Source organism: Helicoverpa zea, chromosome 14 (genome assembly GCF_022581195.2).
Source record: "Helicoverpa zea isolate HzStark_Cry1AcR chromosome 14, ilHelZeax1.1, whole genome shotgun sequence".
Lineage (NCBI taxonomy): Eukaryota > Metazoa > Arthropoda > Insecta > Lepidoptera > Noctuidae > Helicoverpa > Helicoverpa zea.
Window position 1 is genome coordinate 12,669,120 of NC_061465.1, and position 21,580 is coordinate 12,690,699.

Consider the following 21,580-nt stretch of genomic DNA (forward strand, 5'->3'; position numbering starts at 1 on the left):
CGGGATTGGATCTCAGTCGAACGTGAATCGTATGTCGCTTAAGTAAAATTACAAGAATCGGGCCCCTGATATGTACATGCAGCGTTCTGGCCACCAGATGCCATTTTATTTGACGAAATTCCGTTGAACTTTTAACCTTTTTAAGTTTTTCTGCAATTTCACTACAAATCTACCTTTTGACCACTTTTACTTTTTTCGTTATGCAATACGAAACTACTAACCAAGTACCTATCTGGAAAATCCCATAGGTACTTGAGTTTGCGCCTACCAAGAATGATTTTGCCGCCCCCATAACCTGCCGCCCGCGCCCGGGGCGTGGGTACCGACTAGAAAATTACGGGCAAAACATGGAAGGACATAACAAACAAAATTCAGTAAGTACAGTAGGCTTAGGTTAGGCTTGTTCTTATCGCTAAAAAGCAATATCTTACAGACAACCATTGGCTAGAGCCGATTGATATGGAAATTTTAGTGAAGCGACTTCGCATTTTAACGAAGAAGGGAACAACAACCATAAACTACTATGACTAATAAAAACTACTATGAATTTACTATAAATTACTATGAGTTTTCCCATTACTCCAAAATTCCTACTCACTTGACGAGAAACGAAATACATAATATTTAGATTCGATTCATGAAGTAACCAAGATATAATTCGGAACACAGCCTTTGTCCTAGCTATCAAAGTCAAAATATAAAATGTCAGTTATAACAGGTGGTATTGCGAATTTGGGAATTATTTGTATTTTGTCATACAAAAACGGGCCTTAAAGCTTTTGTATACATTCTGAGACATCAAATGTGACCGAGCACAAAATGCCGCGAGTGAAAATAGATTATGTTGTCAGTTTCAGCAGCGAGGATCCCGTGAGTAGCCGGCTATTTAAATTGTAAACAATAAACATTGCACATCGGAAGGCAACTTAACCGTAGGAAACAACTAGCTCGGCCTCGCCGGATAGACCCCTCATACTTAGTTGGCTATCCTTATTGTTTGTAAAATCTATATTGCTGAGACATCTGAGTACCTTGAGTGTGTAATTTAAAACAGCGAGAGCCTTTTGGGGTAACGCTATATTGTCAAACAATTACATCCAATAGTTTTGTATTGTGTAATGCCAGACACACTAGGCTGACGAGCTGGTCTGCAGGCCTGTGGAAGAAGTGCATGTGTTGTGTTGCAGGAGCACCCGGCCAGCAACCTGCTGCTCCGCGAGGTCAGCAAGAAGAAGTGGCTGTGTGCGAAGGGACAGACCACCTGCTCCGTGGTGCTGCAGATGCCCAGAGCTGTCCAGGTGACTTGTGCTCACTGCACTCATAGTTTATGTTGTTTTGTTCTGTTTCATTTTGCTAACTAGAAGGACTACATAATAATATTATAACTAAATACGATATAGATAATTTAACTTCCAATTACATATATAAAATAATTTCTAAATAATATAATTTTAATTTGGACGTAGTTATGCAGAAACGTTCCAACCCACAAGTCACCCGAAATCGAGTTATTGTGATTGAACTGCCTAAAATTTAGCATATGGTTACTTAAACTCAATATAATTCAACAATAAAACCAGTATATACCTTTACTAGTTAGAATAAAAAAGAATACAATTGAAACGCGTAAATGCTTATATCTCAAATTCAACTTGCAGTGGGTTGGAACGTTTCTGCATAACTATGTCCATTTATTATAACACATTTACCTCTGGAGGGTTGTGGTCGATGACCCCCACGGGGACGGACTACATAACAGTAACAAATAATAACATATTCCTCAGATTGAAAAATTGGCCTTAAGTGTAAAAAATGAGAACAATATTGTTTGCGGTACTACAAAGTATCTGTTGTGTGCAGATATCAGCAGTTCACGTTGGTGCCTACCATGCTGCCCTGGTGGAGGTGCTGGTCGGCCGGTCCGAGACGCCCAGCGAACCATTCCAGGTACCATCTCTAAGCCAGTGTTGTGTTGTGACAATGCAGACGCAATATTCCCAGAGAGCTATGTGGCTACACAATTAGCGGCCCAGGTGCTGGTGCCGAGCAGCGTGTTCGTGTCGCGCGAGGAGTCGCGCGGCGCCGCGCCCGTGCCGCGCGTGCGCTCCTTCCGCGACCAGCTCGGCCCCGCCCGCCTGCAGCGCTGGGACCGTCTGCGCCTCGTGTGCTCGCAGCCCTACGCCAAGCACTGCCAGTTCGGCTTGTCGTTCGTGCACGTGGACGAGAGCGAGGCTGCGGCGGGCAGCGCGGTGCCGCCGCGCGTGCTGGCGCTCGACACCTACTCGTCGTCAGACGATGACGACTTCCGGCCCGGCGAGCTGTTCGCGCAACATTGCGCACGCGCACAACTGCCTGCAAACGACACTGGTATGTTTACCAACTATTTATTATTATTGCACCTTCGATACTGGTCCTTAGTGCTGATCGTTTTCAGGTGCTCAAATAAGGCAAGCAACATCTCAAGCACTGAAAAATATCTCAGATTCATCAACCAAACTCATGAAAGCTCACATCAGCAAGCCAGCGGTGAAGCGCTCGGGCGGGCCGGGCGCCGAGGGCGGCACTGCCCGCGACCGCGACTCGCTGCTGTACGACCTCGCTGACCGCCAGCCGCCCGCGCGGTCCAAGCACTTCGACGCCTCCGCGCCCGCGCCGTCACACCGAGAAGACCGGCCGTCACCCGCGCGGTCACTACGTGACTCTATGGCCGCGCGATCGGCCGGTGACAACCGCTCGCTGCCTGCTAGAAAGAAGCTGAGCGATCCAGATGAAACTATTGAGACATCCACAGGTGCTTTAGATAGTAAATGGACAACAAAAACAAATTGTGACAAAAACGATAGTCAGGCAAAGAAACGCAGGAGATCCGACAGCCAGGAACAAACAGGTACAATGATTGTAATCTATACTAATATTATAAAGCTGAAGAGTTTGTTTGTTTGTTTGAACGCGCTAATCTCAGGAACTACTGGTCCGATTTGAAAATTTCTTTCAGTGTTAGATAGCCCATTTATCGAGGAAGGAGGAATTTACTTTTTATCCCGGTAAGGGAAGTAGTTCCCACGGGATGCGGGTGAAACCGCTGGCAGAAGCTAGTTATTATCTACTAGCTTCTGCCCGCGACTTCGTACGCGGATCCTGTCCCTTATGCCAGCGACTGCGGGGTCAGCAAAATTAAAGATCTGGATCGTGTGATGTTGAATTTAAAGGGCCCGTTGACGGGAAAACAACAGAATACGCAAAATCATTCGAAACGTTCCATATATTTAACTTTTGTACGTCAACGGCAAAAGCACAGCAGACTCAACAAAACGCTAAGAACTAAAGCGCAATAGGCGTGACCATAGGGATAAAAGTAGTGATTCTAATTAGTCCGCATTTAAGTGTTTTTTCTGAACGGACCCTTAAATAACAAAGTAGTGGTGACCTAGTGTTTAGAGAACCAATCTCTCAAGCATGAGTGTGTGACTGCGATTCCAGGTCTGGCAAGTACTTGCCAATGCAACTTTTCTTAGTTCGTATGTACTTTCTAAGAATATTTTGGCCACCAATGACCGGTTTTTGGAGGAGCTCTCTTTTCTAGTGTGTCCCGGCTGTCATTGAACATCCTTGGCAGTCGTTATGGGCAGTCAGAAGCCAGTAAGTGTGACCAGTTTTACCAAGAGGTACTGGGTTGAGCGGGTAACCGGGTTGTGGAGGTCAGATAGGCAGTCGTTTCTTGTAAAACACTGGTACTCAGTTGCATCGAAGCCGCCCTTAACGTAGTTGGGGAAAAGGCTCTTGAGGTAATAACAATAATAACAATGAGATTTAACGCAACAAAGTCGGAGAGTGGGGGCTCGTGATGTCACGTCTATGTAAAATTTGTACTAAGAAGTGACTTAACACAAAATTCAAGCGTTTTGTATCTTCGTTGTTTTTTGTTTGTGAAAGAAAATAAAAAATACCTTTCCATTATTTTAGGGTTACTAAAAGACGGACTATTACTTTATTTGATTCACCATGCTTATTTTATATCAGTGAACGTCTCCGACTCGCGAGACAATGAGTGGCATATTCTTTACTTGAGAAGTTCTCTAGAGATATGGATGTAGATGCGTAAATATGCCAATGACGGAAGCGCGCTTCGCGATCCAATGAGATTTCCTCGGAGCAAATTGCAGGCTGATGTGTTTTAGATCTTAATTTTTTATAAGTCAGCAGAGAGTGCTTATCAGATAGAACAACTTTTGCTAAAACGTCATACCCGTATATGCTACAGTGTAGCTGGGCTCTTGGGGTTCCACATCAGGTGTTCCAGATCTTCAAATTTATTCTCTCAACCGAAAATGCTCATTACGTGGATCAATTTTTGCCATGGCACCATTTTTGTATCTCTTATAGTTTTGTTGATCTGTTGGTGTCCTGCACCAGGTCTTCAAGTTTCGAAGATAAATTATAGCCTATATGTTGCCCCGACGTTATACCGATACAACAAAGAAAAAATAATTGAAATCCGTCCAGTAGTTCCGAAGATTAGCGTGTACAAACAAACAGACATACAGACAAACAGACAATTTTTTTTTTTTGGATTTGTGCTCTATTACTGTTTCTAAACCCCACCCAATTATTTTTTTTTTAATATATTCAATGTACAGACACAGTTTTTTTACAGATTTATTATATGTATAGATATTCATGTATCATAACATGATTGCACTTCACATCCACAATGGTTACCATATGTTAGTTTAACATTCTCTTCAATATGAATAAGGTAAATAAATAAATAAGCCCGAACACGAAGGACTCTTAACTGTTGGAACGTTCATCATGATTACTATCTGCATTCATAATGCCAGTCTAACCCACCTCTGACCATGGAGTAAATAAATAAATAGTTTAAAAAAACTAAAAAACACGCTTTTTATAGAAAACCGAACTAAAAAATAGAAAATAAATTTTAATGAATTTAAATTAAGAAAATAGTGTTAAAAATTTCAATGAATATAAATTAATAATAGAGTGAATACAAAAAAAAATATTTAAAAAAAGCGTGGGGTGCATGGTGTCAATAGTTATAAATATTTTATTGACAGATATGAGTAGAGTGATTTTCATTTCGATAATACCTTAAAAAGCACCCCACGCTTTTTTTAAATATTTTTTTTTGTATTCACTCTATTATTAATTTATATTCATTGAAATTTTTAACACTATTTTCTTAATTTAAATTCATTAAAATTTATTTTCTATTTTTTAGTTCGGTTTTCTATAAAAAGCATGTTTTTTAGTTTTTTTAAACTATTATTTATTTTCTAGTTTTTAGTTTGTTTTAAAACTATTTTTTGTTTTGTAGAATTAAAATTCTCTTTAGTATAAAATTTGTCAATATTAGAGAAAACGGCTAAAGATAATTATTGGAAATAAAAATTAACATCGAGTCCTGCCTTATCGACTGTAGAGAAAAATTATAGAAAATTTTAATTAATTTTCTTACCTTATAGATAAAAATTATATAAATTAGCAAAAATCATATTTTGCAAATTGAAAAGCCTACAAGTCGGTGTCTAATGGATGTTACTAAGTTAATTTTGCCACCGACTTCTAGGCCGATGTACCTAAAATTAGTATTTTTTTTGCTTTTTAGTGTTTTGGGAAGCCGGTTTAATTTTTTTGTAAAAAAGTTTTTTATTTAAAGCTTTTCAGTGATACGAATAGTTGTCACTATCCATACAAGTGGGAAGTTCTCATCAATACAAAGAATATAAGTCCAAACGAGGTATTTTACATATTCAGTTGTCGAGTTCCCTCGACTTTCTCTGGTCTCCATCATCAGGTCAGCTCCAAACCTTCACTGTTGCAAAGGTCTTGTCAATACAAATAATTTAAGCCCAAACACGAGGTAGTTTACATATTCAGTTGTCGAGTTCCCTCGACTTTCTCTGGTCTCCATCATCAGGTCAGCTCCAAACCTTCACTGTTGCAAAGATCTTGTCAATACAAATAATTTAAGCCCAAACACGAGGTAGTTTACATATTCAGTTGTCGAGTTCCCTCGACCCTCTCTGGTCTCCATCATCAGGTCAGCTCCAAATCTTCACAGTTGAATAGTGCTTTTAGGCGTACACCTGAGTGTCAAGTTTTTATCTTATGTATGCCTACAACTTTCGAAGGTTGCCCTCGATTTCTCAGGGTTTCCATCATCAGATCCTGATCTGATGACTATGGGTCCAACTGGCAGCTATTCCGAGTCGAACAAAAAAAGAATCGCGTAGATCGGTCTATAAACCTCGGAGTAATCGATGTGTATGTGTAACCTCCTCCTTTTTGGGAAGTCGGTTAAAAATGAAATAATTTTATCAAATTAGTGTATTGTCATCGGTCCTCAATAAATCTACAAAGTTTGAACGAAATCTGGCCGTTTACAGTGGGTCAAAATCGCGCCCAAAGAAGTCGGTTACAAACCTACAAACATACAAACATACAGGTGAAGCTAATAAAAAGCGTGTAAAAACATATCGTTTAATAGTTATATCGGGTGTGTCGTTCACAATCACATTAAATTCTATCGCATATACTTTATGATATTCTATGGCGAATTGTAAAAAAAATAACCTAATCCATTCAGTGGTTTAGCCACAGGAGTCTTTTTCGTTTTTATACAACATCATGTGTAAAGCAGAGATAAAGTTAGGAGTATCGAATGTTTTGATCAGTTGACAGCTGTCAGTTTTCAAGGGATAATTACAGTTGTTTGTAATGACTGACTTTTATATGGTGTTCTAATTTTTGCACGCACCATGTTTGATGACACCACCTTCAGACTCGCCGTTTGCCTCCGACTAGGTGCTCCATGCTGCTCTCCTCATCGCTGCCACTGCGGGGAAGCTGTCAACATCCTCGGTCACCACGGCCTGTCATGCAGCCGGAGTGCCGGCCGCATACCACGACATGCCAACATAAACGACGTGATCCGTCGCGCTCTTGTTGCCGTCGGCGTGCCAGCCGTACTCGAACCAAATGGCTTGGCGCGCGACGATGGCAAGAGACCAGACGGCATGTCGCTATTTCCGTGGAAGGTGGGTAGGACTTTAGTGTGGGACGCGACATGCGTCGACACTCTTGCGCCATCTCACCTTCCCGGAACTGCATGTTGTGCTGGCTCCGTCGCTGCACAAGCAGAGAACCTCAAGCGGCGCAAATATAGTAACCTTATAGGCAATTACATGTTTGAGCCGTTTGGGGTTGAAACTCTAGGGCCGTGGGGTCCGAGCGCCCACCTTCTTGCCAGGGATATTTCCCAGCGCCTGGTTGACACTTCCCCGGACCCAAAGGCTGGCTTTTATTTCGCACAGAGGTTGAGCATTGCCATCCAACGTGGCAATGCTGCCAGTCTTTTGGGTACATTACCCAGTGACAGCGATGAGGAGCAATTTTTTGATGCACTGTATTAGTTTTAAGTTGTATATATATAAGTTTATTTTATTTTTATTTTTTTCAATTAATGTAAATATTTTGTGAATAAATACCCATTTTCGCACATTTTTATTCTATTTACTTTGTTTGAAAAATTATTTTTTATTATTTTTACGTATTTTGCTTTTTTCTATGTGTTAATGGACATATATTAACCAGTATATTAACGCATTTCATTTAATGTGATTATGAACTACACACCCGATATATGCTCTGGAGTTTGTTGTGCCACTTTTTCTTCCCAGTGATAACACATCGGAAGTGGTGAGTGGTGGCCAAAGTTTACTTTGTCCATCACGAAACATTGTGTTTGTGTCTCTAACTGTAACTGGACGTGTGCGTCAAGGAAGACGGGTATGAATGGGGCTTGTCGCCTATTATACGTGTACGTCTAAGTAGTGACATACTGGTTACTAGTTACAACCTAAAGAAAACGTGTTCAAAAGACCTAGTTCGATCCGACGTCGTGTGCAGGCGACAGCGAGCCGCCGCCGCACGAGCTGCTGCGCGGCGCCGTGCTCGTGCTGTCGGGCTACGCCAACCCCGCGCGGGCCCACGTGCGCCGCGCCGCGCTGGCGCTGGGGGCCCGCCTGCGCCCCGACTGGGGGCCCGGCTGCACGCACCTCATGTGAGTTGCTCGTGCCCGCCGCCGGCCCGCCCGGTTGCCCGGTAGACTTCCCGGCTGGCTGCCAGATGAAAGACTATTTTATTTATTATCAGATGCGCGTTCCCCAACACGCCGAAGTTGCGCGCGGTGCGAGCGGCGGGCGGCGCCGTGCCCGTCGCCACCGCCGACTGGCTGCACGAGTGTGTGCGGCGCCGCCGCCTGCTGCCCTGGACCTGGTACGCCACCGAGCCGCAGCACCGCACCGCACCCACGGCCGAGGACCTACTCGACGACCCACCAGCGACATGTTCAGAACACGATTCTGGTACATATATTGTTTCATATAATATTATGATTATTACATGCATCTCCGATTGCTCACCTTTATCCATCACTTTCATCTGCAGTTCTTAACTGTCAAATCATTGCAGCGGAAGACACGGACGACGAAATAGAAAAAGTACTTCAAGATCAGAAAACGCGCCGACTCACTGAATCAAAACCGGACAAAAGTACAGAAGCACGCGCCGACAGCGACGGAGCGGAGTCGGAGTCCTACGACGCCAGCACCGACGAGGAGGCGGCGGCGCCGGGCGGGGCGGCGGGCGGCGCGCTGCCCGACATGTTCGCGGCGCGCCGCTTCCTCGTGTGCGCCGCGCCCGCGCCGCAGCGCCGCCTGGCGCGCTACGTGCGCGCGCACGGGGGGCTGCTGCTGGCGGCGCGGGACGTGGCGGCGGGCCGCGCGGCGGACTACGTGGTGCGCGGCGCGGGCGCGGGGGCGGTGCCGGCGGGGGCGGGGGGGGCGCGGGTGTCGGCGCGGTGGCTCGCGCGGTGCGTGTCGGCGCGGGCGCTGCTGCCGGCTGACGACCGCGCCGGTACATAACAAATAAAATACTTTCATAACAGTATCATAATTTTTTTGGGACACAATAATTGTGCGTTTCCGGCTGAACATAAGTCAGACTTTTAACAAGATACATGATCGGACCGTTTTGTAGGTGGTTCTGACATAGATCTTTCGACCTACTCTTTATAGCACGTTTATGCTACGTTCACACACGCGCTTTCAATTCTACATTCACGCCCGAGCCCGTGAACGTGCCTGTGAACGTGAATGCCGCGATGAATGTGCGAGCAGCGACTGTTTACACGCGCGCGGGCAGTCAGTCTCTCCTGACGAGTGGATCTTCATTCAACGTTGCTAAGAAAGTCCCTACGGTCGGAGATTACAACATGGCGGAATGGTCAACGTCGTTCATCATTTTGTTTCAATTTCCAATAAAAATAAGCCAAAGGTCATGGCAGCAACAACACCGAGATCCTCGCTGCTCGCCATTCTTGCACTGACTGACACGACGGCGTGCGTGTAAACAGCTTGAATGGCCGCCGGCATGCCGCGCAGCCCGCCAGGCAAGCCGCCTGCACGCAAGCGCGTGTGACCGTAGCATCAAATTCAAATGTTTTCATTTCAAATCGACTTTTGAAGGCTCCTATGAAACGTCACACTAGTTGCACGGTTCCAAAAAGTTGGTCTCAAGAGCCGGCAAGACGCTCCATAAACACTCTTTAAAAAGTACAATGTTCACAAACTTTCTATTACATAATAATAGTAAGCTGATAAAGATATATAATGCCAGTTGCATAATGCAATGGTAAATTGCAAATCTATACAATTCAAGAGAAAAAAAAGTTGTTTAATTGCCAGGGAAGCCACACCCCAATGCTCATTGTCCTCTGCACCGCTCGTGCTGTTGCCATTGAAGTGTAGCAAAGATTTCGAGAATAGTGATTAGTCATTTTGTGCACTGCTAAGCTCCTCTCTGCCCCGCTCATACTATGCAAAGAGTCAAGGGGCTGTTTATTCTCATGATGGCAAGTATGTACAATACTTGACTTTTTTTATATGGCTTGCCTATTGAAATATAAATAAAACAAGTTCTGCTTTAATTATGCATAATCTATTCTAATGAAAAAAAATATTGTTTCAAATCAAAGTATAACAACACATTACTGGTAACTATTAACTATCAACACTGAAAACATTGTTTCCATATACTTGAACTATTTACAATAAATATCATCCTTTGGTTATTTATCACCAGATCCAGGCGTATTGGTGTGTATGCGGATGCCATGCATCTCGGCTATTTCACTCTTCAAAGTCTCAGTGACCAAGCGATGCTGTTTGACTCGGGATAAACCAACAAATTCCTTGGCTTCCACATTTACCTAAAACAAACAACTGATATTATAACAGAGCATATTATTTGGGAATGTTTTATACTTTTTTGGTTAAATGGATTTTGTAGAATAATTGCAGTTATCTACACTAATATTATAGAGCTGAAGAGTTTGTTTGTTTGACGCCCTAATCGTGGGAACTACTGGTCCCATTTGAAAAATTATTTTAGAGTTCGATAGCCCATTCATCGAGGAAGGCTATAAGCTATTTTTATCTGGGTCCATGCAGAGGTTCCCACGGGATGAGGGTGAAACTGCTGGCAGAAGCTAGTGTGGCTCATATGATTGAATAATATAGGTTTTTGTCATCCAGATGTTAAAAGTAGTTCCATCAGGATATCGATGGAAGCTAGGTAGGTACCAAATAAAACTGGCACCTAATTAATCTGTCTGATCTCATTAGCCTACATTGTGTTTCTTGTATGTGGAGGCCTTCTGAACAGTATAAAACCGGAGGCCTTAAACAAGAAAGACCACTGTACTCAAGAGAAGGAAATAATTCGTAGGTATAGACGACAGCACATCAACTTACATCAATTGGTCAAATTTCTTCAATCGATTTCCAATCTTATCACAACAGTAAAGGTTCGATTGGTACAGATAGTGGTAGGTTGACATGCTGGCTGTGTGTAGTTGATTAGATGCGCACCTCGTACATAGCGCCACAGCCGCCCGAGATGTCCTCGACGCTGACGTACGTGATGCCGGGCAGCGCGCGCTTCAGGCTCTCCGACAGCTGCCGCTCCTTGGACACGCTGTTGCGCTCGTACGCGCTGCCGCCGTCCGCGGCGCCCGCTCGCGCTCTGCAAGACTTAATAACACTCATTATCGTATTGCCCCCATACTTTGCGGACTAATACCGGCTAATACCTGAAACACTTACCAGTTGAAACTTTATAGGTTCTAAAATTCTAACCAAGTTACGAAACATTTTGTTTTGATATATCAACAATATAGGAATTTCTAATAACTATTAATTTTGGGTAAGAACTTTAGGTTCAGGCATTTTAATGTTAGTCGTTGCTTTTAAGTAACATTAAGTTTAGTATTCTTTATTTTTCCTATCTATAGAGAAAGAGAAGTTTGACAGACAGTGAAATGACCACAGAGTATAATAATAAATAAAGTACTCTGTGGAAATGACCACAGAGTGTAATAATACATTTGTATTATATGCATAGACATAGGTATACATACATAGACATAATATTAGTAAACAGGACTGCGCACCTTTACCCAAAAAACGAGCCGAGTGAAACAGTTAGTACCGAGGCCGTCTGTCCCTTTCTAATAGGGTGACTATGAGATTAAGCTATGTAAGACAAATCCGAATTTGCTAAGATTATTAAACACAGTTTTTTATTGAAATTTTAACTTACGCAGTTTGTGACCTTAAAATACTAATATAGGCTTTTAATAGATTCCACCGTGCGTCGCGACGCCGTACGGTCGTGTGCAGTGACAGTGTTCTCCAGTGACTCATTGACTTTTGTGCCGAAATCTGATTGGGTGTTCTTTAAAATTTTAATTCCTTTTTACTCCTTAAGTGTTCTTATGGACTGGCCCCGCCTTTTGGGCGGTCCTAGAGTGAAGCAAATAGAGTTTTGTCGTGTCTAAAGTAGTGGCGCCCTGGTTTGCCTCTTGAGCGCGGTAGATTTGAACTCGTGACCGGTGCATCGGCAGCCGCGCGCTATCGCCCTGAGCCAACCGAACTAGGCATCGAGTGGCGAAATAGCGGTGCCCGTGTGTGAACAGTGCAACGAGCTGACGTCATCGCGAGTGCTACGGCGTGCGTGACTGCTACGAGCCTACGATCCTGCGCATCGGCTACGCGCTGCGCCGCTACGAGATTCCCTGAGCCCACGCATTATTGCTTCTTATTTCCTGTTGGCTAAGGTTGAGGGTCGACTGGCGGTTTGAAATGCCTCGCTTGAAGCGCACTCCCCCGGCTACTCCTGCGTCTACAGCAAATAGCCTGGTCCAGTCTATGTCGGATTCGGATATTCCTCAGGCTACGACAAGCAGCCCCTATGAAAAGGCTAACTCCACCTCGCGATATAAACGCCCACGTCAATCTTCTTCGCCCGTTAATGAACTGTTAGATTTCAAGCAGGAAATGTTAGACATGCTCAATTCATGGAGGGCGGAGGAACAAGCAAATTTTCTAAAGTTTTCACAAGAACAAAGATCATCCTTCGCTAAACTGTCCTCGGAAGTAGCAGAACTTAAAGCGCAAAATTTAGCCATCCAAAAAGCAAACACTGAAATAGAGAAGTCGATTAACTTCATCAATAACCAATACGACGATATGATGAAACAAATTAATTTACTACAAAAAGAAAAACAAATTTACAGGGATTGTTTACAAACTTTAGAGATGAAAGTCGAGGATTTGCAACAATTATCACGCCCTTCTTGCATCGAGATTCGAAATATACCACTCAAAGATAATGAACATGCTAAGGATCTATCGGAGATTGTTGCTCATGTGAGTGCTGCAGTTAACTTACCGCTTAAAGCCAGCGACATCCGCGACGTTTATCGACTGCCTGGGAAACCTGGTACCCTCAGACCGGTTGTTGCCGAGTTTACCTCTGTGGAAACTAAGAACCTATTGTTAAGTTCGGTGCGCAGCTATAACAACAAGCAACCAAAAGAGTCCAGACTCAGCACTGCAAACATAGGAGTTCTTGGAGACCACCGTCCGCTGTATGTTAGTGAGTACCTCCCGGCCAGCTCAAGAAAACTATTTTTTGCTGCACGCGAATTTGCCAAACTTAATGAATATAAATATTGTTGGACGGTAAACGGTAACATACTGTTGCGGAAGAAAGAGGGAGTCAGACCAATACGGGTCAAATCCGAGCAGACGCTACATGATCTAGCACAAACTAATCAATGACTAGTAACCTACTATACATTATTGTTTTATTATACATGTTTCACAATAGCTAACTCCTACTTTGTTATGAGTTGTATTACCCGTATATTCTTTATTAGTAACACTGTTTTCCTTGTTTTTGTATTAAAAACTATACACCACTACAACCACCCACCACATGCACACATTCCCAAATACGAACACGTAAACCCACTCACACTCAAACTCTCATTACAGTCTTCACTCATACACAATTTCTCGCTCTCAATACCATTCATAACAAATCATACCCATGTGTATATCACAATTATTATAAAAGAGTATATTAACTTGAACGCTTCGGTTAACAGTGATAACCGCTACACGATACATGTCCACTTCATCTATCATCATCCTTCGAGCCTTTTTCCATGCCTAAATATGTGCATCTCTTTAATCTGGAATAAGTTATTTTCTATAAATGGCTAACCACATTAATGCACTCGATACAGAATTAGATGACTACCAGGTATCAAAATCTTATAAATTACCATTAAATGAATGCATAACTAAAATACCCAAGACACAAAGAAACTTATCCATACTACAGCTCAATATCCGCAGCTTAAACAAGAACTTCGACAGCTTTATAGCATTCCTACATCTCTTAAAAATTGATTGTGATATCCTTGTATTGACAGAATGCTGGCTAAAGTCCGCTGTAATTCCCAAAATGAATGGTTACGATGTCCACTTTTCAAAAAATACAATAAACCAGAATGATGGAGTGGTTATGTATATAAGGTCTTCATTGCACTGCATCGTTTCTGAACCTGATATAGCTGACGCAAATTGTCTACTTTGCAAAATTAACAATAATGTTGGCATCTTAGCATTATATAGATCGCCTTCCTTTGTCCACGTGGATAATTTTCTTAACAGCTTGGATTCTATCTTAAAACCTCTAGCGAAATTCAAACATATTGCTTTAGTTGGTGATATCAACATTGATATCAAACCCAACAATAATGATAGACACTCGTATGAATACCTCACTTTCACTGCTTCTCATAGTTTACTGCCGGCACATTTATATCCTACACGAGTAAATAACTGTTTAGATCATATCCTTCTAAAAACAAATCAACCAGGAACATGCATTGTCATTGACTCACCTATTACTGACCATTTACCTGTATTCCTAAGTATTAACCTGGATGTTCCTAAGCCCAAGCCCGTCTACACGGCCAAAGTTGTTGATGTCTCAAGCATTCAAAATGATATTGAGAGTACTGATTTTTCCCCAATTCTTTTTTCTAATGACGCTAATGAAGCAGCTGACATGTTAACAACTTTATTGACTCAAATTATTGACAAGAACACCCGAATCTCCAAAGTCTCTCGTAAGAACCGTAACATCAAGCCCTGGATCTCGCCGGGCTTACTTCGTTGCATAAGAAACAGGGATAAAATGCATCTCACTCTAAAAACGCATCCGGATAACCCTATACTTAAAGTAACGTATTCTCGCTATCGCAATTTCTGTAATTCTTTGCTCCGGAAGCTGAAAATACGCTATGAGAAAACTGAATTTATGAAAAGAAAAAACAACTCCAAAGCTACATGGGATCTAATTAAAACTCTAACGTACTCGAAATCTTCATCACCTCCGCTGAAAGAATTGCAGCAACTCGAACCTGACAAACTAGCATCAGCAAACAGAGTCAACCACTACTTTGTAAATGTTGGCAAAGACCTAGCTACAAATATACAACAGGTTGCGAATATGCCCTATATCACTCATATTTGCAACCTAGCGATAACTACTGCTGTCTTCCCAGACTGTTTCAAAATAGCTCTAGTACATCCTATTCATAAGGGTGGGGATAGAGACAGTGTCAAAAACTATAGACCTATATCCATTCTACCAACCATTTCGAAGATTCTGGAGAAGATACTAAACAATCGTTTGCTTAAATTTCTAAATGCACATCATCTACTCTCCGTAAACCAATATGGCTTCAGAGCTGGAGTTTCAACAGAGGATGCGGTTATTGCACTTTCTGAAAAAGTTACTCAACTCATGGATAATAAGCAGCGGTGCATGGGCTTATTTCTAGACATTTCGAAAGCTTTTGACACTGTCTCTGCGCCCATACTTCTGTCGAAACTGGAACGCATGGGAATTCGCGGTCTTGCACTTGACATCTTCTCAAGTTACCTGGAAAATCGTTTCCAACATGTTAAATTAGACGAGGTAACAAGCGTTAAAACTAGAATAGAATATGGGGTGCCGCAAGGCAGCATTCTAGGTCCAACCCTATTCCTCATCTACATTAACGACCTGTGTTCACTTCCCTTAACTAACTGTTTCATATTTACTTATGCTGATGATACAGCCTTACTTGTTCATGGGAATGATTGGTGTGAAACAGAAAAATATGCTCAGATGGTGCTAAACATTGTCATGAACTGGTTTAATAATAACTTATTGACTCTGAATGCAGAAAAAAGCAAGCTTATTTCTTTCTCCCTAAGTAATAGAACTCAGCCAAGCGTAGTACCTATTGTTAAAGTACATAGTTGCTTTCCAAACTCCAGCTGTACCTGTCCGACTCTGGCCTCTACCTCATGCATAAAATACTTAGGCGTGCAAATTGATAAACACCTGAACTGGTACGGTCACATAAATAATCTCGTTAACCGAACACGCAAGCTCATCTCTATCTTTAAGAAACTCCGTTGCTCAGCTGACACGCAAACACTTATGATGGTTTATTTTGCACTCTGTCAGTCTCTTCTTCTATATTGTTTGCCAGCCTGGGGTGGCACCTGCAAAACACACTTATTGAAATTAGAGAGAGCTCAGCGAGCAGTCCTTAAAGTAATGTTCTGCAAGCCCTACAGATACCCCACTTTCGAACTTTATAGAGAAAGCAAAGTCTTGACAGTGAGAGGACTATACGTGCTACAGTGTGTACTAAGGAAACATCGGCTGCCGTATAAACAAAGTACTAAACGTCGCGCAGACATCGCTGTTCCACCAGTCAGACATAAAACCACCTTCGCAAAACACCAATTCCCCTACTGCAGCTCTGTCCTGTACAATAAAATTAATAAATTTCTCCATATCCACAGTTTGAATTATCACAAATGTAAAACCATAGTTAAAGAATGGTTACTTGAGAAGTCATATGATGAGACCGAAAATCTTCTATTCCCACAATCTTAAAGCAGGCCTCCTCTTATTTCGAGTATCTAGAAACCCGGACATTCGTACACACTGCTCACTTTCACGCATCTACCACTACCACACTCACCAACACACACCTCGTCATACACACTCAGTACTTTCACATTACTTACTCATACACTACACTTAAACATCTACCACGAAACTTACTCTCACTCAATCACACACACTACATTTATTATCATTTATTACTTTCTACTTACCTACATTAAATTGATATAAATAATTTTTGTTTTGTTATGTTCATTGAGTTACCGGTGAAAACAGTTTTTGTATAACTTTTTAACTCCAATGCTTACATTGTGGAATCACTGGTACCCAAGTCACAGGCTATAAACCTAGTTTGGGAACCAGGAGATAATACCTTTGAACATTTTTGTTGTACCATATTACTGCACTTGTAACGTATGTAATCTTTTTTTTTACTGGAAATAAACATTATTATTATTATCTTGTATGTCTCTACCAGACCTCGGGACTATAGAGTCCCGGATTTTTGGGAGGCGAACGTGGGGCCGAAGCCAACACGCTGAAGCCCTTTTGAGACAACTTTAATGAAATGGTGACACAAAACCGACGATTATCCCTGTATACACTATAGAAATGTACCCAAGGACAATCCCCGGTTCTGTGCTAAACTATTGCTAACTATGGATGAAAACTACTTGGGCTATTGTGATGGGATGCTAATGGACTAGGAATGGGAAAACTACGGGAACTATGGCACCTGCCGATGACAATGTAATAAATACATGTTAAAATGGCAGGTGGAGACTCGCCAACTCACTTACTGGGCCCCCGGGAATCAGTCACTGAAAAGCAACAAGAGGGCAACAGGGACATGAGCGGCTGAGAAGGGTGAGGATACCTCGGCGGACTTTAAACGCAGATCACGCGCTCCCTGTGGGTCCAGCATCACCGGCCCACTCGCCACTTACCACGAGGCACCTACCCTCCGAGCAGGACTAACCTTGCTCTAGCGACTCCACTCTGACCGGCCGATGAAGGCAAGCCAAGAGGCGGGAGACCTATCCCCCGTCATGCTTCACTCCGGCAAGCCGGAGATGGGGGACAGTATACTCTCCCTGGAGCACTCGGATATATAGCCCCGCGGGGTCGCTACTCCCCGTCATCCGCCTCAGATGCCCTGCGGGGCTTATTATTATTATTATAAATGTATGTCCCTTCCAGACCTCGGGACTATAGAGTCCCGGATTTTTGGGAGGCGAACGTGGGGCCGAAGCCAACACGCTGAAGCCCTTTTGAGACAACATTAATGAAATGGTGACACAAAACCGACGATTATCCCTGTATACACTATAGAAATGTACCCAAAGACAATCCCCGGTTCTGTGCTAAACTATTGCTAACTATGGATGAAAACTACTTGGGCTATTGTGATGGGATGCTAATGGACTAGGAATGGGGAAACTACGGGAACTATGGCATCTGCCAATGACAATGTATTAAATACATGTTAAAATGGCAGGTGGAGACTCGCCAACTCACTTACTGGGCCCCCGGGAATCAGTCACTGAAAAGCAACAAGAGGGCAACAGGGACATGAGCGGCTGAGAAGGGTGAGGATACCTCGGCGGACTTTAAACGCAGATCACGCGCTCCCTGTGGGTCCAGCATCACCGGCCCACTCGCCACTTACCACGAGGCACCTACCCTCCGAGCAGGACTAACCTTGCTCTAGCGACTCCACTCTGACCGGCCGATGAAGGCAAGCCAAGAGGCGGGAGACCTATCCCCCGTCATGCTTCACTCCGGCAAGCCGGAGGTGGGGGACAGTATACTCTCCCTGGAGCACTCGGATATATAGCCCCGCGGGGTCGCTACTCCCCGTCATCCGCCTCAGATGCCCTGCGGGGCTTATTATTATTATTTGTATGTCTCTTTCTGACCTCGGGACTACAGAGTCCCGGATTTTTGGAAGGCGAACGTGGGGCCGAAGCCAACACGCTGAAGCCCTTTTGAGACAACTTTAATGAAATGGTAACACAAAACCGACGATTATCCCTGTATACACTATAGAAATGTACCCAAGGACAATCCCCGGTTCTGTGCTAAACTATTGCTAACTATGGATGAAAACTACTTAGGCTATTGTGATGGGATGCTAATGGACTAGGAATGGGGAAACTACGGGAACTATGGCACCTGCCGATGACAATGTATTAAATACATGTTAAAATGGCAGGTGGAGACTCGCCAACTCACTTACTGGGCCCCCGGGAATCAGTCACTGAAAAGCAACAAGAGGGCAACAGGGACATGAGCGGCTGAGAAGGGTGAGGATACCTCGGCGGACTTTAAACGCAGATCACGCGCTCCCTGTGGGTCCAGCATCACCGGCCCACTCGCCACTTACCACGAGGCACCTACCCTCCGAGCAGGACTAACTTTGCTCTAGCGACTCCACTCTGACCGGCCGATGAAGGCAAGCCAAGAGGCGGGAGACCTATCCCCCGTCATGCTTCACTCCGGCAAGCCGGAGGTGGGGGACAGTATACTCTCCCTGGAGCACTCGGATATATAGCCCCGCGGGGTCGCTACTCCCCGTCATCCGCCTCAGATGCCCTGCGGGGCTTATTATTATTATTATTAATAATTAGCGGGAATTAGCAGTATAAAAGCAGGGAGATTCAAAGTGAAGACTGTTTTTTTTGTATTTTTGCTTCACATGACGTCCTCCTAGCCGATTATCGGCTACGGCGGCTGTTCTCATGTAAGGAGATTAGCCAACTGCGCAGGACATATTATAGTGCACAAGCATTTGCGCCGACACAGGTGCACTCCCTATTCCTTCACTCTCATAGCCCGATGGGACGGCAATCCGACACGAGAGATCAGGCGCAGGACCGACATTTACGTGCTCTCCGATGCACGGGTGAATCAATCACCAACTTCCAGGCTTCGGGCTGCTTTGTGAAAGTCTTCTAAAACCCACAAAGCGATTTCGGCCCGACTCGGGAATCGAACCCGAGACCTCGTGCTCAGCAGCCACACTTGCGACCACTAGACCAACGAGGCAGTTAAACTATAGCTATGCTTCACATATAGACTGCTGAACCGTTTATGTCACCTTTCTTCATTTTTGGGAAGCTATAACAATAGTAAAACAGTTTTAAAATCCATCACCCATATTTTGACTCATTACAAGAATTCATGGGCACCCTAGTTGTTTGATTTACGAAAATGTTATTATTAGCTTACCTGTGGAACGATATATTGCAACCACCATAGGATTCAGTTTTACAAGTATAAACGCAACACTTTTTCACCATTTTAATAGTTTAAATTGATTTAATACAAAAAATATAAACAACATTTTAAATGCTGATTACGCGCCAAGAATATTCAGGGTTACCGCTAGAAAATAAAGAAAAAAGCAAAATAAAAATTTATGTTGTTTATGTTTTAAGAATAAATACGAATAAATTAATGCGATTGTTATTAATTTGTTGACTTACAATTGTTAAAATAAGATAAAAATATAAGTGACTCAATTATTTTTTTGGGAAGACAAAACTGTTGATCAAAACATTTTTTTATGCTGGCAAGGTGTTAGAAAGAGACAAACGGCCTCCGTTCTAACTATCCCTCTCAGCTCGGATTTGCCTCTGTGTATTATGCAACCAATTTAGTACCTTATTGCGTTGGAATAGAGTTCATTTTCGTAAATACCCAAAATAAAACCCGCCAAGTGCGAGTCGGACTCGCGCACGAAGGGTTCCGTACCATGCAAACTAATGTTCTATATATATATGTATTTTTATATATTTGATGAAATCAAGCAAAAATCATATTTGTTGTATGAGAGTAACCCAAAATATTTATTTGATATAAATATTTATAAAAAAATATTTATAAATATTTATTTAGTTTTCAGTATGTCATATGTGTTGTTATAGCGGCAACAGAAATACAATATGTGAAAATTTCAACTCTCTAACTATCACGGTTAATGAGATACAGCCTGGTGACAGACGGACGGACGGACGGATGGACAGAGCAGCGAAAACAATAGGGTCCCGTTTTACCCTTTGGGTACGGAACCCTAAAAACAATTGAATCACTTATATTCTTATCTTATTTAACAATTGTTAGTCAACAAATTAATAACAATCGCATTTTTTCCTAAAACATAAAGAACATAAATTTGTGTTTTGCTTTTTCTTTTATTTTCTAGTGGTAACCCTGAACATGCTTGGCGCGTATTCAGCATTTAAAATTTTGTTTATATTTTTTTGTATTAAATCAATTTAAACTATAAAAATGGTGAAAAAGTGTTGCTACCACAGGTTAGCTAATAATAACATTTTCGTAAATCAAACGACTCTCGTGCCCATGAATTCTTGTAATGCAGTGTTTCCCAAAGTGGGCGATAACGCCCCCTTGTGGGCGCTGCAGGTCTCAGGGGGGGCGGTAAGAGACCCAGAAAGAAAATGGGGGCGTTGTGTAGAGGCCTGGGGGGTGATTTCTAATTTTATTTAGCTAGGAGGCCTCTTAGACAACGACTTGTGAACATCAACTAATATGAATTACAAGATTGCGCTCGCTGCACTCGCGCCTTTCACTTAACAGTGACTATTTTCTAATTTCTTTAGGTAACATTGCGTCCCAAAAATCAAAAATTTTGCGTTCGCTACGCTCGCGGCTTCTTCTCTTTGCAGTGTTTTTTTTCCACACTTGTTAGGATACTTTTGTGCCCCAAAACTAAACAATTTGCGCGGTTTTTTTAACTCGTTTTGGTACTTTACTGTTCCAAAACTCAAAAATTTCGCGCTCGCTGCGCTCGCGACTTTTTCAATTGTCCCTGGTTTTTATAAAACATGTTTGGATTTTATTATGTCCCACAACTCAAAAATTACGGGCTCGCTTCGCTAGCGCTTTACAAGTTTGCAGTGATCTGTCTCCAGTTTCTTTATGTTAAACCAGGCAAAAAGCACCATGAATGATTTCTACATGATTTTTAAGTACCTACTTTAATTAACAATTTTAGTCGGTGATTATATTTTGTTGTTTTTTTGGGGGCTGCTCAATAGGTAGTCCGCTCCGGGTGCCACCCGATGCTACGCCGCCACTGTAAGAGTTAACTTGAGACCTAAGCGCCGCGGTATGTTACCTACCTGCGCTCAGGTTTTTCAAAAAG

General features: G+C 42.8%; 3 protein-coding genes across 3 annotated transcripts; 2 read left to right on the forward strand and 1 right to left on the reverse strand.

Moving 5' to 3' along the window:
- The first annotated feature begins 697 nt into the window (after window positions 1-697).
- LOC124636521 (DNA repair protein XRCC1) lies at window positions 698-8,970 on the forward strand. Its single transcript, XM_047172641.1, has 8 exons — window positions 698-870; window positions 1,188-1,298; window positions 1,861-1,947; window positions 2,034-2,367; window positions 2,435-2,887; window positions 7,933-8,086; window positions 8,179-8,390; window positions 8,497-8,970. The coding sequence occupies exons 1-8, from the start codon at window positions 820-822 to the stop codon at window positions 8,946-8,948; spliced, it is 1,854 nt and encodes a 617-aa protein (XP_047028597.1). The 5' UTR covers window positions 698-819; the 3' UTR covers window positions 8,949-8,970.
- Window positions 8,971-10,004: 1,034 nt separating this feature from the next.
- Window positions 10,005-11,405, reverse strand: LOC124636305 (bolA-like protein 3). Its single transcript, XM_047172344.1, has 3 exons — window positions 11,190-11,405; window positions 10,956-11,117; window positions 10,005-10,294 (listed from the first exon to the last, which is right to left on the reverse strand). Exons 1-3 carry the CDS (start codon window positions 11,235-11,237, stop codon window positions 10,154-10,156), a joined length of 351 nt encoding a protein of 116 aa, XP_047028300.1. The 5' UTR covers window positions 11,238-11,405; the 3' UTR covers window positions 10,005-10,153.
- A 333-nt stretch (window positions 11,406-11,738) lies between these two features.
- Window positions 11,739-13,261, forward strand: LOC124636372. The gene has a single exon (XM_047172443.1). The coding sequence runs from the start codon at window positions 12,228-12,230 to the stop codon at window positions 13,206-13,208; it is 981 nt and encodes a 326-aa protein (XP_047028399.1). The 5' UTR covers window positions 11,739-12,227; the 3' UTR covers window positions 13,209-13,261.
- Window positions 13,262-21,580: the final 8,319 nt, after the last annotated feature.